Source organism: Silurus aristotelis (assembly GCF_946808225.1).
Source record: "Silurus aristotelis genome assembly, chromosome: 2".
Lineage (NCBI taxonomy): Eukaryota > Metazoa > Chordata > Actinopteri > Siluriformes > Siluridae > Silurus > Silurus aristotelis.
Window position 1 is genome coordinate 25,006,451 of NC_139575.1, and position 14,687 is coordinate 25,021,137.

At 35.7% G+C, this 14,687-nt stretch overlaps 3 protein-coding genes across 4 annotated transcripts in view; all 3 read left to right on the forward strand.

Annotated features, from left to right (window-relative positions):
* The window catches only part of LOC310737330 (uncharacterized protein), a gene marked incomplete at its 3' end in the record, with an annotated part of 188,975 nt that overhangs the window by 127,185 nt on the left and 47,103 nt on the right, over positions 1–14,687 (forward strand). The window lies entirely within an intron of this gene.
* Positions 1,631–4,799, forward strand: csrp1b (cysteine and glycine-rich protein 1b). Its single transcript, XM_083530949.1, has 6 exons — positions 1,631–1,789; positions 2,134–2,243; positions 2,928–3,096; positions 3,185–3,314; positions 3,507–3,600; positions 4,384–4,799. The coding sequence occupies exons 2-6, from the start codon at positions 2,135–2,137 to the stop codon at positions 4,458–4,460; spliced, it is 579 nt and encodes a 192-aa protein (XP_083387075.1). The 5' UTR covers positions 1,631–1,789; position 2,134; the 3' UTR covers positions 4,461–4,799.
* On the forward strand, positions 8,534–13,104 carry tnni1b (troponin I type 1b (skeletal, slow)). Of its 2 annotated transcripts, none has more exons than XM_083531010.1 (8): positions 8,534–8,624; positions 9,604–9,638; positions 10,193–10,234; positions 10,394–10,525; positions 10,656–10,745; positions 10,845–11,021; positions 11,116–11,224; positions 12,683–13,104. In XM_083531010.1, the coding sequence occupies exons 3-7, from the start codon at positions 10,226–10,228 to the stop codon at positions 11,218–11,220; spliced, it is 513 nt and encodes a 170-aa protein (XP_083387136.1). In that variant the 5' UTR covers positions 8,534–8,624; positions 9,604–9,638; positions 10,193–10,225; the 3' UTR covers positions 11,221–11,224; positions 12,683–13,104. The 2 variants fall into 2 exon arrangements, with proteins under 2 accessions (XP_083387136.1, XP_083387137.1); XM_083531011.1 differs by having other exon boundaries at positions 12,686–13,104.

Sequence of the window (14,687 nt, forward strand, 5' to 3'; positions counted from 1 at the left end):
AAATGGGGTTGTTTTTCAGGGTTTGGGCTGGGCCTCTTTCTTCCAGTGGAGGAAAATCTAAATGCTTTAACATACCAAGATACTTTGGGCTGTGTTATACTTTTAACTTTAAAAGCATTTTATATCGATTTGAGATTTTGTTCCAGTTTCACTGAATGATGACCCAACCTTTATATATTTCTTGTTTAAAATTAATTTTTGGCTCTTTTCCAGAATTAAGCCACAACATTTGCATGTTAATACCACGCTTGCTAAATATGTCATGGCATATTCTGTTCGGATACGCTTGTGTGTAAACATTTACTAAGCTATTTAGACCACATGGCCACATACTAGAAATAAATGCATACAGTCCTTGTTTGGACATAGTACTGATGTCATTGAGAAAAAAAACTTTTATTAACAGCCATCTGTTTGCTAATGAGTCAAAAGATTTTTTAAAGGTTCCCCCTGTTTCTCTCTCTCTCTCTCTCTCTCTCTCTCTCTCTCTCTCTCTCTCTCTCTCTCTCTCTCTCTCTCTCTCTCTCTCTCAAATTAAATATGTCTGCATCGAAGTGTTCACCAGAGCTGAATGTTCTGACTAAATGTTTCTCTCTCTGGAAAGAAAACTTTAAACAAAGAGCCTCATTATTTTCAGGGACATTATTTTCTTGTAGTCCCTACAAGATTTACTTCTAAAATGCAATAGCCTTTATATTTATTCATATATTCATTCATATATTTCATATATTTAGCTTATAGATCTACTTCTAAAATGCTATAGCCTTTTTAGATTTATTCACTGTACATATGCTTATATATATATATATATCACATGCTGTAAAAATGCTACATATTTATTTGCACGATTGCTACATCTAAAATACAAACATCGAAAAACACTTTCCTGGATTAAGTTTTTACATTGTTAAGAATGCTAACTTTCAGGAAACCAACTGAGTGCTGAAATACCTTTAACTATAATAAAACAGCTTCACTCACAACGTCACACTGACTGCATGAAGCTTGCGCTCTCTAAATGCCTGAATATGTCAGGTAGGAAAATATAGTAGCAACACAATTATCCCGAAATGGTTATCTCCCGTGTGAATAGAGCAGATAAGCGTATCAGTGTGGTGTCCTGTGGAAAGAGTGAGTAAGTGGATGAGTGTGTGATGGATTCATGTTGAGTCGGTTTCACATAACAAACACCTTGTATGGAAATACAGGCAAACCTCTAGCACTGTTTACACTAACACAGCAGGACGTCCTCTGGTCAAGCTAAATCCTAATATGTTATCCGGTAATGCCAGATCATTCTGACACAAAACTACTCCTGCTCATTAGGCATTCATTATACATAATTGTGGTAATATCTAATGGTTGCTTATTCGTCCCTTTAGAAATAATCTTGAAATAACTGATGTTTGAGTATTAAGGAAGTAGCTCTTGGCTGTGTATACAAAGCCAGGTTAGTAAGGCAGTATAACTGTGCTAAAAAAAAACATAACGGTGAAAGGAACCAGATGAAGACTGGAATGAAAGAAATTTGCGTCATTCCAGGGAGTTGCCTCCTCTCTCTTTCTCTCTCTCTCTCTCTCTCTCTCTCTCTCTCTCTCTCTCTCTCTCTCTCTCTCTCTCTCTCTCTCTCTCTCTCTCTCTCTCACTCTCTCGCTCTCCCCTCCTTCTGTTGTCCTGCCCACTTTCTCTCCCATTCTGTCTCTCTTATATTACCATAAGTAACGGTGAACTTTTCACAACTCTTACCCAACAGCATCCATTCACAGCTCTAACACCATACTGACTCCAGGTAAGTGACAATGATGCTTCACATATTACATCCTTCCAGTGTCTCAGCATGTCTAGGTCTCACGGCCTATATAGATTCAATTGGCTTTGATATTTTAACTTCAATATGTATTTCTTTGTGCTGCAAAATATGTAGCTGAGCTGAGGCTGAGTTTATAAAATAAGCAACAGTGTTACAGAAAATATGTGAAATTGTTTACATGCCAGTTTAGAATTGTACTTCACATTTCCATTTCCATCATGTGGATATTCTATTATGTATAGTTGCTTTGTTTGTTATTTAGTGTGTGTGTGTGTGTGTGTGTGTGTGTGTGTGTGTGTGTGTGTGTGTGTGTGTGTGTTCAGGATGCCCCTCGGAGGGGGAAACAGGTGTGGCTGTTGCCAGAAGACCGTGTACTTTGCAGAGGAAGTCCAGTGTGAGGGGAAGTATTTTCACAAGTCCTGCTTTCTCTGCAGTAAGTCACCAGCTTCTCAAATTTAGTTTTAATAGGCAAAGCTTCCTGCCTACTTATTACTGTCTAATCTATTACAGAAACACAGAGACATCCATGCAAAAAGATGACATGCCTCGAATTCTTAGGCTGCATGTGAAGAAGAATAACATCTCCACTTTAACAAGTGTGCCCATATTAGGAAGTCAGAAAATGAACGTCATTCAAATGATGGATGCCTTATATGGGACTCCAGTGTGTGCTCCTCCTTAATACTATGCCTGTGTTGTTCATAATATTCAAACAATACATCAGCGATATGAACAAAGTGGTTCAAGGAAACCATCCTTGAACCAAGAAAACCTTTGTGTCATTTTCTGAAGTTCAGAAATGTTTTCTTGAAGAGAAGAAATTGCACAAACTGGAGACTCGAAAGGCAAAACAATGCTTGACTTTGAGACGGACATCACATGCTTTATTAAAAAAGTCTGTTTTGCTTGTACAATGCTTAAGCTGTACTTTGAAAAACTCTGGTTGCATGGCTTTACTCATGAGTCAGAATTTACACCACCTAAACCCAATCATATTACTGCATGAAACTGCATTTTTAAAACAGAATAAACACCTTATAAGAATATAACATCCCCTTTAGAGGTTGCACTGGGAAACTTAGCAGCTGTCTCTCTTCTCTGTTTTGTTTCCACTTAGTGGTGTGCAGGAAAAATTTGGACAGCACTACAGTAGCTGTACACGTGGATGAGATCTACTGCAAATCCTGCTATGGCAAGAAATATGGTCCAAAAGGCTACGGTTATGGTGGTGGTGCTGGAACCTTGAGTATGGACTCAGGTGAAGGGCTAGGCATCAGAACTGTGGAGTAAGTCAAGAATCTTTGTGGTGAAAGTTCATATATCTATATGAACATGTCTGTACCAGTTTTGCATCAATACTTGTTTCTTACACAGACAAGCACCACATCAGCCTACCAACAACCCCAATGCCTCCAAGTTTGCACAGAAGTTTGGCAGCTCGGATGTGTGCCCTCGCTGTGGCAAAGCTGTTTATGCAGCAGAGAAAGTGGTGGGAGCTGGTAACGTAAGTGATTCCTCTCCTGTGCTTTTTTTAATTTTAATGGCTAAATAGTGCAATAAAAAGTACTATAATGAAGTTCACACATTCATTAACACAGAAAGATGATATAAAGATAAAGACAGTCCAGCAATGAATGGGCAAGAATCAACATCTGGCAAATGATGTGAAGTTTTTCTTTTATGTATTATCTTCTAGGCGTGGCATAAGAGTTGCTTCAGGTGCGCTAAATGTGGAAAGAGCCTGGAGTCCACCACACTGGCTGATAAAGATGGAGAAATCTACTGCAAAGGTGAGCATCTGGTGAACTATCAGACAGAAATATACACTGATCCATGTATATATTTAGTCAGATTTTATTTTTTAAAAGTGTGGTGGATCTTATTAAGAAGCTACTATATCAACTTTCTCAGCATTTAAATTTTTTGATCAGTTGATCAGTTCATTAGTAACCTTAAGTAACCATGAAGTTAAAATAGTTCTGTTAGACAGGAAGAACATAAAAGTGTATAGGACTCTGATATTCCGCTAGCATTACTGGAAAACATTGTGGCACACCATATAGTACTAGTCTAATAATAATGTAAAATTAATAATATGAATTAAATGGATTGCAGACCTGCCAATCTTTACACATGTGTCACAGGAGCTCTGCAATTTAACATTGGAGTATGCTGCTGTAAATTATATTACTTGAAAAAGTGATATCACAAAAGAGCATTCCTTCTTTTATCCAATAAAACATTCGACAAGTTAATCTATGCACAAATTTGAAAAGTTGCACAGCTGTTCTGAATTCGGCAATCTTATTATATTAATACCCCTGAAAGCCCCGCCCCCTTTCCCTTATCACTATCGACCAGTATTGTTGTAACCACTGAATGTTTTGAATTAATAAATGCTAAATAAAATATCTCAGTCATCAGTCATATTTATTGGTGACACACCCCATCCATTCCCCTTAACTCCATTCTGGCAAGACTACACAGTATTCCTTCTACAGTATGGTTGGCAGGCCTGAGGATTATACTGCGGATTGAAAATGTATAATTCTGACATTGCTTTGGATCCACAGGTTGCTATGCTAAGAATTTTGGGCCGAAGGGTTTCGGTTTTGGCCAGGGAGCTGGAGCGCTAGCCCATGCCCAGTAGGAAAAGAATATAAAAGATCAAGAGGATCTAGTCCAGCTTTCTGCTTTGACGGCTGCAAACTACACCTACCACGGAGTCTCACGTGCTTGCAGTTTGCACATGGAATTGCTTTTAAACCTTTAACTACTCATTAAAAAGTGCATAGCTTTACATGGACCAAATTCCAGAAGCAGCATGACTACACCTTTATTGATTAATTGGTTTTCATACTGTTTTATATCTACTGGGGTTTAAATTTTCTTAATGAATCTTAATATAATGGGAGGTAAACAAACCTTTACAATTGCACCAAAAAAGCTCATTCATTAAGGTGAATAAATAAATATTGCTTTCCTGTCAGCATTGAGCCACCGTAATGGTTTAAGGCATATTACCTCTATGAGCAATACTCATTATACACACTACAGTTTATGAATCAATGGGACTTGTATTAATGGAACTAACAGAAACATGTTACCTGTCGAACAATGAAGAAATGAAGAATTTGCGATTACACTAAAATGATCCCTGAAAGCTGTTAGAACCTTGCCTCACAGAAGAATGATAAACATGTGCAGATGATGTGATTGTTTACTTCTGACATCATTCAGTCATCAAAAAGCAACAAGTCTTAATGAACAATGGAGGAATTATGTCTCTGAGCCTGTCGGCACCCTGACATGTTGCCATGAAGCCACAGACACACAGCTGGTTGAGCAAATTATGGAATGAAAGAATGGGAGAAGTTAAATGACAGCTTGGACTGTGCTAATTAAAAAGAAATTTGCTAATTGACTGTAACTCTTTACATAAACAGCAGAAATATGGACCTCTATATAGCACCTTTATAGCATAATTCCCTTTTCTTGCAAGAGAAAACATCAGTGTTAAAAAAAAAAAAAAAAAAAGAGTAAAAAAAGAGGTGAGAGTTTTGCCACTAGAGGGGGTCTTCATGTGTACTGCACCATGTTTATATCACTTGTCAAGGCAGAAATACCTAGACTAAAATAAAATCACCAATATTTTATAGAGCATTCCTGCTGGCTTTAGGTAGACTGTCATGCAGTTTTATAAGGAGATGCAGATTTTCGCTTCCATTTATGTCTTTACAGGTCCCAGACGGCCTCTATAAAGGTTTTCTGAAATACTTAATGCTGCTTTTATCAACGCTAAACAAAACCTTAGAGAGCGTTTTTTATTATGGGATGGCCTGTGTGTGTGTGTGTGTGTGTGTGTGTGTGTGTGTGTGTGTGTGTGTGTGTGTGTGTGTGTGTGTGTGTGTGTGGTGGGGGTGGGGGGTGGGCGGGGGATGTCTAAGTCCTACATTTGGAAATCTAAGGCCTGCGCTTCTCAACAACCTGAAAGAGCGATTAGCAGTCTGTTAATTATAAATGGTTATTAACTGTTCAACTAACTTTGCTGGAGAGGTTTCAAGCTAAAAATAAATAAATTTTACCCTTTGGAAATTATGGCATGCCAAAGCACAACTGTTTCCATTTGGGATTTACTAGGGAGATTTAGCTGACTGGATCAGGTACAAGGCACAGTATGAATGTTAATACACTCACAAACTGGCTGTCTGAAGGACTGCGATTTACAGGAAGCATTAATGAGTAATGTCTGTGTAATACTACAAAAAGACAAATTGCATAAACATGCATGGTTTGTTTCATAGGCTTGTAATTATCTAGTTTAATCAGCTATAGGCCATATAATCAAAAGATTTATTAGCACACAACAAAGGAACTGAGCTATGACGAAAAACAGTTATAAACATCTAAAGGCTAATAGGCTAAAAGGTGTGTTTCCAACATCAAGTAATAGATGAGGCTTTGTTAGTAAACCTAACAGGTGTCTAACAGAGTTGAGGCTGTTTTTAAAGTCTTTTGAAGAAGGAATTTCTGATCAACAGCACACAGCAGATGTGGGTCTTTAAATGATATCCCATTACCCACTGATATCCCCTGCAAAATGGCTAAATGTGATGTGATATGAACGGCAATGTTTTAGATAATCTTTGTAGGAAACAATTCACACACGCAACACCCAGATACACCTCCACTTTACCGTACTGTTACAGAGGCTTGTTAACAAGGACACCGATAAGTATTGTGACAACAGTGAAATAAATCTACGAACAAATATGCATGCTAGATATGTGGTGTCCTGTGGGATAGAGGGCAAGCTGAGTTCAGTGATAGACATCAATCAAAGGGTTCCAGCACACACATATTATACACACAGACACAAGTGACAGCATCAGCTGGTATGCTGCTCTATGTTTAGCCCCACCGTTGTATTGCGTTCCTGTCATCAAGATACAGAGATTTGAGATGTCTACAGTTAATATTTTAATCAGAGGCAGTGTTACTGGACAGAGGGTTGGGACGGGGTGACACTGAGTTGAAGCGCGTCTCTAATAGCACAGTCATTAAACCTCTCTGTGGAACACATGGCCCTGCAGACCTGATAAGCCAAGCCATGCCAAAGTCCTAGATGTAGGATTCTCAACCTTTTTTAACTGCTCATAGCATAAAGCAATTTAAACAAATATCATCAAGTTCTTTAACTCTTTGGAGCATGAAGGAGATCATATATAGGATTAAGCTTACTCGGTTACACTATAGGGGTCCATTCCTAATAAGTGAATCCAACGCAAGAGTTACTGTACTGTAATGTTATGTTTTTGCAGATCCAGGATGATTTCTAGATAATAACATTTCAAAAAAAAGAAAAAATATGTTTCTAAAATGGTACTACCATCTTTCACATTTTTGTATTGATCTATTGAAAACACCATACACGATATAGCCAAAAGTATCTGGACACCATACCCCTATGTCTGCATTCAACTGTTGCCACAAAGCCGAAAGCACACTTTTTTCTATCTCTTATACTGTAGCATTATGATTTCTCTCCAATGGAACCATGGGTTCTAGCCCAGACCTCTTCCAGTATGACAATGCCCATAAAATTATTTTGTCAAGGTTGATGTTGGTCCTATGCCCTGCTGCAAATGGCTTGCATCACCTTTGAGACAAAGTGGAGCATCAAATTATGAATCAGACATTAATGCCTGCTTTCAGTACAGATCTCACTAATGCTCTTATGGCTCAATGAGCAAAATTCCCCGCAGCCGTGTTTCCAAAACTCTAGTGTTAATCCTTCCCAGAAGAGTGGAGGCTCTAACAGTAGGAAAGTGAGGAACAGCTCTATATTAATGTCCATGGTTTACAAATGGGATTTTCACCAAGCATGTTTGAGTGTGACGGTGCAGTGTCAGCATACTTTTGGTCACATATGGTATTGATATTTCAACCAATCTACAATGATAACACCTGCAATGATATTACAAACCTTGTTTTAAATCAATAGCACACTGCGGCTTAATAATTTGTGTGGTGTATTTAGGCAGCACTCGAAACTAGTAGCAACTAGACAAACTCGACCTTAATGAAAGCAATTCATTAATATTCATTAGTAATATTAATGAATGAATAATAGTTCCAATCCAACAGGAAATTAGCTCAACAAATTACAATGACTCTCATTGTAATTCACTTTATTATAAATACATATAAGATCGATGTAGGTATTTCCAAGTAGTATCTGGAACAGTGCTTATTTTGCAGTGTACTGTATGTATCTCATGCCAAAACACTAAATATAAGCCTAAAGTGAACTGTCACCTTTTGTTTAAGTGTTTCATACATCTAATACCATGCCTATTGGTGTTATTAAGACATTTAGCATACAATGTAAAATCCAGATGACCAAAACCAAACTTAATAGTGGATATATTGGCACATATTGGGTTGTTCCTGTTTTTCTGATTTGCGGCGGTTGTGGTTGATTTGGACTGAGACAAAGACAGTGTTAGACTGATTGATATTACATGCACAGAGAGTGATAGAGTGCTGGTTATCACTGAGCAACTCCAGAAGCGAAAAAAAGTCAGAAGCACAAGTGCTGGATAAGTGTGTGTGTGTGTGTGTGTGTGTGTGTGTGTGTGTGTGTGTGTGTGTGTGTGTGTGTGTGTGTGTGTGTGTGTGTGTGTGTGTGTTTTCTATTAATATCTCCCAGTGAGATGCAAGGCAAGAACAATAAGAGGTTGGCTTAAAAGAAGTCGACATTGTTCCTGAGCATCATTTCATGGTGTATCCCCTTTTCAGTCCTGTGTTAGAGGTAAGAGCAGTTTACTTTTTTTTTTATTGTTTTTTAAAATGATCTGTAAAATCTGAATTTGTAATATTTGGAAAAAAAAAAAAAGTTTCATTTTGTTCTGTCAGCATATTTTCTTTTTTTTTTGTGATACACCAAACCCTGGTCATTACACCTCAAATTATTGACTGCTATATAAGTTTTCTTTATAGTTATTATAATAATTATAATTTGAATATCAGTATTTTCCAGATCTTGTGAAAGTAATAGGGGTGTACAATTGCTTTACTTCGCAAAGGTCATTTCTTAAGCTTTTAAAACTTTTAAGACATGTTTGGACATTCACAAACGTGATTATTTAGTTGCTGTAAAAAGTCAAAAAAGGTGTGGATGTCTTTAAAAGGCCTGATGCAGGTCTATTCACAGAGCAGCCCTTGTGAAAATAAGCAGGAGAAAGCCGGATTGTTATCTGAAATAGCTGGCATGCTATTATCTCCCGACACACTGTGTATCAGCCAACACTTTCTTTTTAGTATGTGTGTGTGTGTGTGTGTGTGTGTGTTAGAGAGAGAGAGAGAGAGAGAGAGAGAGAGAGAGAGAGCGAGAGAGAGAGAGAGAGAGAGAGAGAGAGAGAGAGAGAGAGAGAGAATACTAAAGTTATCACATCGAAGTGGCCTATAGTGACCAAAGAATATTGATTTAATTCCTTTTCTAGGTCTATACCAAAGTTTGTCTGTGAAAATCAAATACTTGTTATTACTTTGATATCACATAAATATGTCCAGTTTTTAAGTTGAAAACAGTTTGTTATTTCATTGTAATATAAATTGAAATGGAGTTGATTAAAGATCAGATTATTATTTTACTTTCAAGACAAACGATAGAAAAACATTTGTTGTCTAAGGAATGCTGCCAGCTGAAACTTGATCTCTTCGTCTCAGTGGCTCACTTAAATCTTCCCAATGAAGCTTCAGTAACAAAAGCTTTTATTTTTGTCCTCTAGGTTGAATCCACAGTGTAAAGATGCCTGAGTGAGTTGTATTTCTTATTTGTTTTCCATCTTAGCGTCTTGTAGTTGCCCTCACAGCAAATGAAATATATTCTAAGTTATAGAACGGGCAGCAAGGCGCAGTTACAGTTTTAAAGAATATATTAATAAAATCCGGAATGTTACTGTAGTAATGATTTTTTTTGTAACAGTTTCTGTTTTGCAAAACTGATTTGTGACCGACATATAATAAAAAAAAAACTTTATTCATATTAATCACTATTTAATTACCTATTTTTTTTTTTTCATTTTGCAGGCAAGAGGTAAGTGACATGTTTATCTTGTATTGTGGTGCATTTATATGCATTGTTTTGTGGTGCATTTACGCATAAACGATTCTAAACCAGCAATGAAAATATAATATAAAGGGAAGGGAAAATGTACATGTGTGCTTTTTTGACATATTTCACATACCTGGCTTGTGTTAATGTAGCATGCTAAACACATATTACAGCTTTCCTGCAAATTTTGCTGAATTAATTTGATGAACCAGCTTGCAGATTTACATTTATCCTACAATGTGCTTTTATTTACTATTTAATAGAGAAAGTCCAAGATTTCAGCCTCACGTAAGCTGATGCTAAAGGTATGTGCGTGCGTGCTAGACTATAAAGAAACATGATTGTGAATCCAACTGAGTAGTAATGTAAAAATAAAAATAAATGTATTATGTCACTTACTAAGATTCATTCAGTATGAAAAGTATAAATTCCAGTGTATTGTCTCTGTCCTGTATGTGGTGCAGAGCCTGATGGTTGCTAAAGCAAAAGAGATGTTGGAGCAGGAGATGATGGATAAGGAGGAGGAGAAGCAGCAGTATCTGGAAGAGAAAGCTCCTGCTATACAGACAGGTGGAATGTCTCTTGCAGAGCTTCAGGTAATGCATGGGCACACTTACATTTATACAAGATCAAGTATCTCCTTGATTATAAAGCAGCTACAAAAAAATCTTGAGGATTAATTTTAAAACTAATGAGTATGTATTGTTTTTTCCACACCACTGACAGGAAATGTGTCGAGAGCTCCATGCCAAGATAGACGTTGTGGATGAAGAACGCTATGATATTGAAGCAAAAGTGCTGCATAACAACAGAGAGGCAAAACAAATCTTTTTCATGAATGTTTTTTAGCGAAAAATAATACAAAACATATCTCTTGATCCTTGCTATAAACTCTGATTGATTTCCTTTATACAGATAAAAGATCTAAACATTAAAGTCTTAGACTTGAGAGGAAAGTTTAAGCGGCCCAATCTGAGAAGAGTGAGAGTGTCTGCAGATGCCATCCTGCGCTCTCTCTTGGGTTCCAAACACAAGGTGTCATTAGACCTGAGAGCAAACCTCAAATCAGTCAAGAAAGAGGACACAGAGAAGGTCGGGTAGTGATCAGAAGACTTGCATCTTGTCTCAAACTATGTAAATGTGGCAAAGTGATTTGTGAGTGTGTGTGTATACATTTGTACTACAGGAAAAGACAGTAGAGGTAAGTGACTGGAGGAAAAATGTCGAGGCCATGTCTGGAATGGAAGGCCGCAAGAAAATGTTTGATGCTGCCAAGGGGCCTGTGCAGTGATCAAGTGAGTGATCATCCAGTCTTTTTGACTTTCTAATACACACCACAGGGAAAATGTTATTTTGAATAAAAAAAATAGCATGAAGATTTGATGTAGAGCAACACACTAAAGCTTAAAAAAAAAACACCTTATGATGGAACAGGATATCATGCAGTAAAATGTTTTTTTTTCGACTGTTCGGGAAACATTAAGTAGAATTTACAGGTATAGTAGAAAATAAAAAACAATACAAAATTTAGCATTAAGGATATATAAGGTAGATGGTACAGTGTGGACTGTTTTTTTGGAATAAAATGACGGCTTAATCTGGCATATGTAGTTGCAGTAAAATAGCTCATATAAATAAAGACATATGGCATAATATATTAACAAGATTGTCGGGGGTGTTGGGTGTTGTGCAAACAAAATCTTTCATCCATATTCCAATAATTAAGGCTGCACATAACAAAGTACTATTTTAATGATTTCCTCCACAGTGTAGTTATAAGGAACAAATAAAAACAGAGTCAATATTAATAATAATAAAAATATTTATTTATCAGGGTGACTTTTTGTAAAGATGATGACCAGCAAGCTAAACCAAATAATCTAAACGTGTAAATTACAATAATAATTTCTATTTCTGCTCTAATGTTTATTTACAATCATCAATAATTTTCAAATAATACTATAAAATTCCCTACAATTCTAAAATATTAAAAACTTGCTCACAGTGCAAAAAAGGGCTATATGTTTATACATTTTATAAATATAATTAGGTTATTTTTAGTAGCAGTACAATGGACATTGCTGGTTGTTACAATTTGGGCATATTTTAAATATATTTACACATGAGGCTATAGAATTAAATGCAAACTCATTTTGTTAATTAGAAGACATGGTTCAAATTCACAATTAGGCAGAGAAGTGCATTTGTTTGAATGAATACACACACTTTTCTAAAGAAAATGCCAATGAGCCGAAAATATTTGGGTGTAAAAAGTATTTATAAAAGAATAAATGATTGCAGTACAGTATAAATTATTAACAAACAGTAAACATATTATTATCGAATTATACCATTTTGAAACATGCTAATGTTAATTCTGGATATATCTTGACTTTAAATAATAATAATTGGTGAGAGCATGGTATAATCCTGAACTCCAATCCTTGAACAGATAATCTGGCTGACATTTATGGATAAATAAGTAAATTTGCTGTAGCCAATAAAACAGAAAATGGGAGAAAAATAAACAGGACTTTAAATGATGAATAAAAGAGGGAAATACAATTATTTAGCTATTTTTTTAACTCACTATTTGAGAATTAAGGAAAGTATTCAATGTTTTTTTTTATTATTTATATTAAATTTAGGATCAGTTTTTCTATTTACTTCTGACTTTATTAAATTGTCTATTGAAAGACTTTGTATTTTTGGGGATTCTTCCAATAATAAACACATTTTGTTTTTTATTTTAGCAGGACGTCGGCTCAGTCGAGAGTGAAGCGCTGGAATACTGACAGCTGCTTAATCAAGTCAAGTGAAAAGTCATTTTATAAACTACTTTATAGATTTTGTTGGTGTACTGCCTGTAGCCTTTCACATTTACATTCATTATGTCAGATTACGTGTCCGTTTGTATCAGAGTTTTCTCTTAATGGAAATTACTTTTCTCTGTCCAGTCTACTAACACGATAAACTTTTCGAAGGTTTGGCTGTAGTGCAATTCTATGAAATTAAGAAATTCAAGTTAAATATATAAAAAAAATTCCATTTAGCTCATTCAGAGATGACATTAATCGCAACACTGAATTGTCAGGGTTAGGGTTAGGGTTATGTACATATTTGTTTGATAGTGATCTTCTCAATAAATTACAAATAAAAATGTCATTTCTATAAACATTCTTTTTGTCCTTTACTTGTCTTTTGGTTCTGTCCATTTAGAAAATAAAGGTGATTAATAATCAAGATTATAATAAAAAAAATAATAAATGAAAGTGCTTTTGAGGCCCAAAAAAACTGGATAAATGTCCAGACTGCATAAATGCACTGTAAATCTCTCTTGCTATCCCTTTCATACTGTAGCATCTGGTGAATGATTAATAATGGAGCAGCTAATCAGCAGCCATATAAAACCAAATAGGCAGCAATTCACAATCTATAAAAAGTATTTTACTATCAGATATTAAATACAAGGAGATATGTCATTAAAAAAAAACCTTCTGATTCCATGCTAATTATAATGCAGGCAATAAATAGCTTATTATGAATTAAACATATCACCCACATCATACTACTAAAACAATGCTAAAAAAAAACGTGAATTTTTTTTTATTCGCAAAGATATTGCCAAACTGTATTAATGTAATTTTAGAAAAAATACGAGTTTTAAATAGCATGCTATTAATCACACCAGAATATTGGCCAGTATATTTTGCTGTTATCTCTCAGGTTTGAACTTGTTGTTTTACAGTTTATTAAGGGTTCAGGTATGTAGAATGAATAGAGAATAGATTTTCACTGAGTTGGGACATAACAAATGCAAACTGGCTTTCAATCTATAATCTGCATTTAGAAACCAAGGAATAAGAAGGAGGCATGAATAGACTGAAGCCCAGGCAGCATGGTGTTGCAGCGGGTAGTGTTGCTGCTTTGCTGCTCCACTGCTCCTGGTTTGATTCTGAGCTTGGCTTACTGTCGGAGCAGGGTTTTATGCTTTCCTGTTTTCCTCCAACCTTCCATAGATATTCTGATAGGTCAACTGACTGTAAACTGCTCTTAGGTGTGAATGTGTATATGAATATTAATACAGTATATAATGTGCACTGGTGTATTCCCAATACATATATACCTTGTTATACACTGTATGCTGTATTTAGTGTTCATAAGTACACATAGGCTTGTTAAGCAAGTGATCAGATTTGCTAAAGCTGGCAAGCGAATTTAGCGCTCACCTGCAGGTTCTACAGTTTGGTGCTAGGTGGCACTGTGGACAAACAGTGACAGTAAAAAATCTGATAAAATGCATGACACACCCTTCTCACTATAAAAAAAAAAAAAGATGCTGGAAAGGTGTTGAAGCTATGAGAAATGCCCCCCTTGAATGCAAATGAATTTTAAATGAACCTTTTCGAAATTTGTATTTTGTTTTTATGTGTTCACTATATCCCAGCACACTTTATTACTTTGCAGATTGTGAATCAACATAAATCTAACAAATCTTGCTCCTGTAGCTCTTACTGTAGTACAGTAGCAGTATTATTAGTAGTATATTAAGAAGTAATAAATAACGAAAAAAATCCTGAAAAAGGGGTAAATGAATATTTAAAAAAATAGGTACAACAGAATATAAAAGAAAACAACATTCTTATGGAATGAAAATAACCTTTAATAGAATATTTGAATTGTTTATTTACATCCAGTTTTTTATATAATAGAGCACAGTTTCATAATATTTTGTCAATTTGAAGACACCTGGTCAAT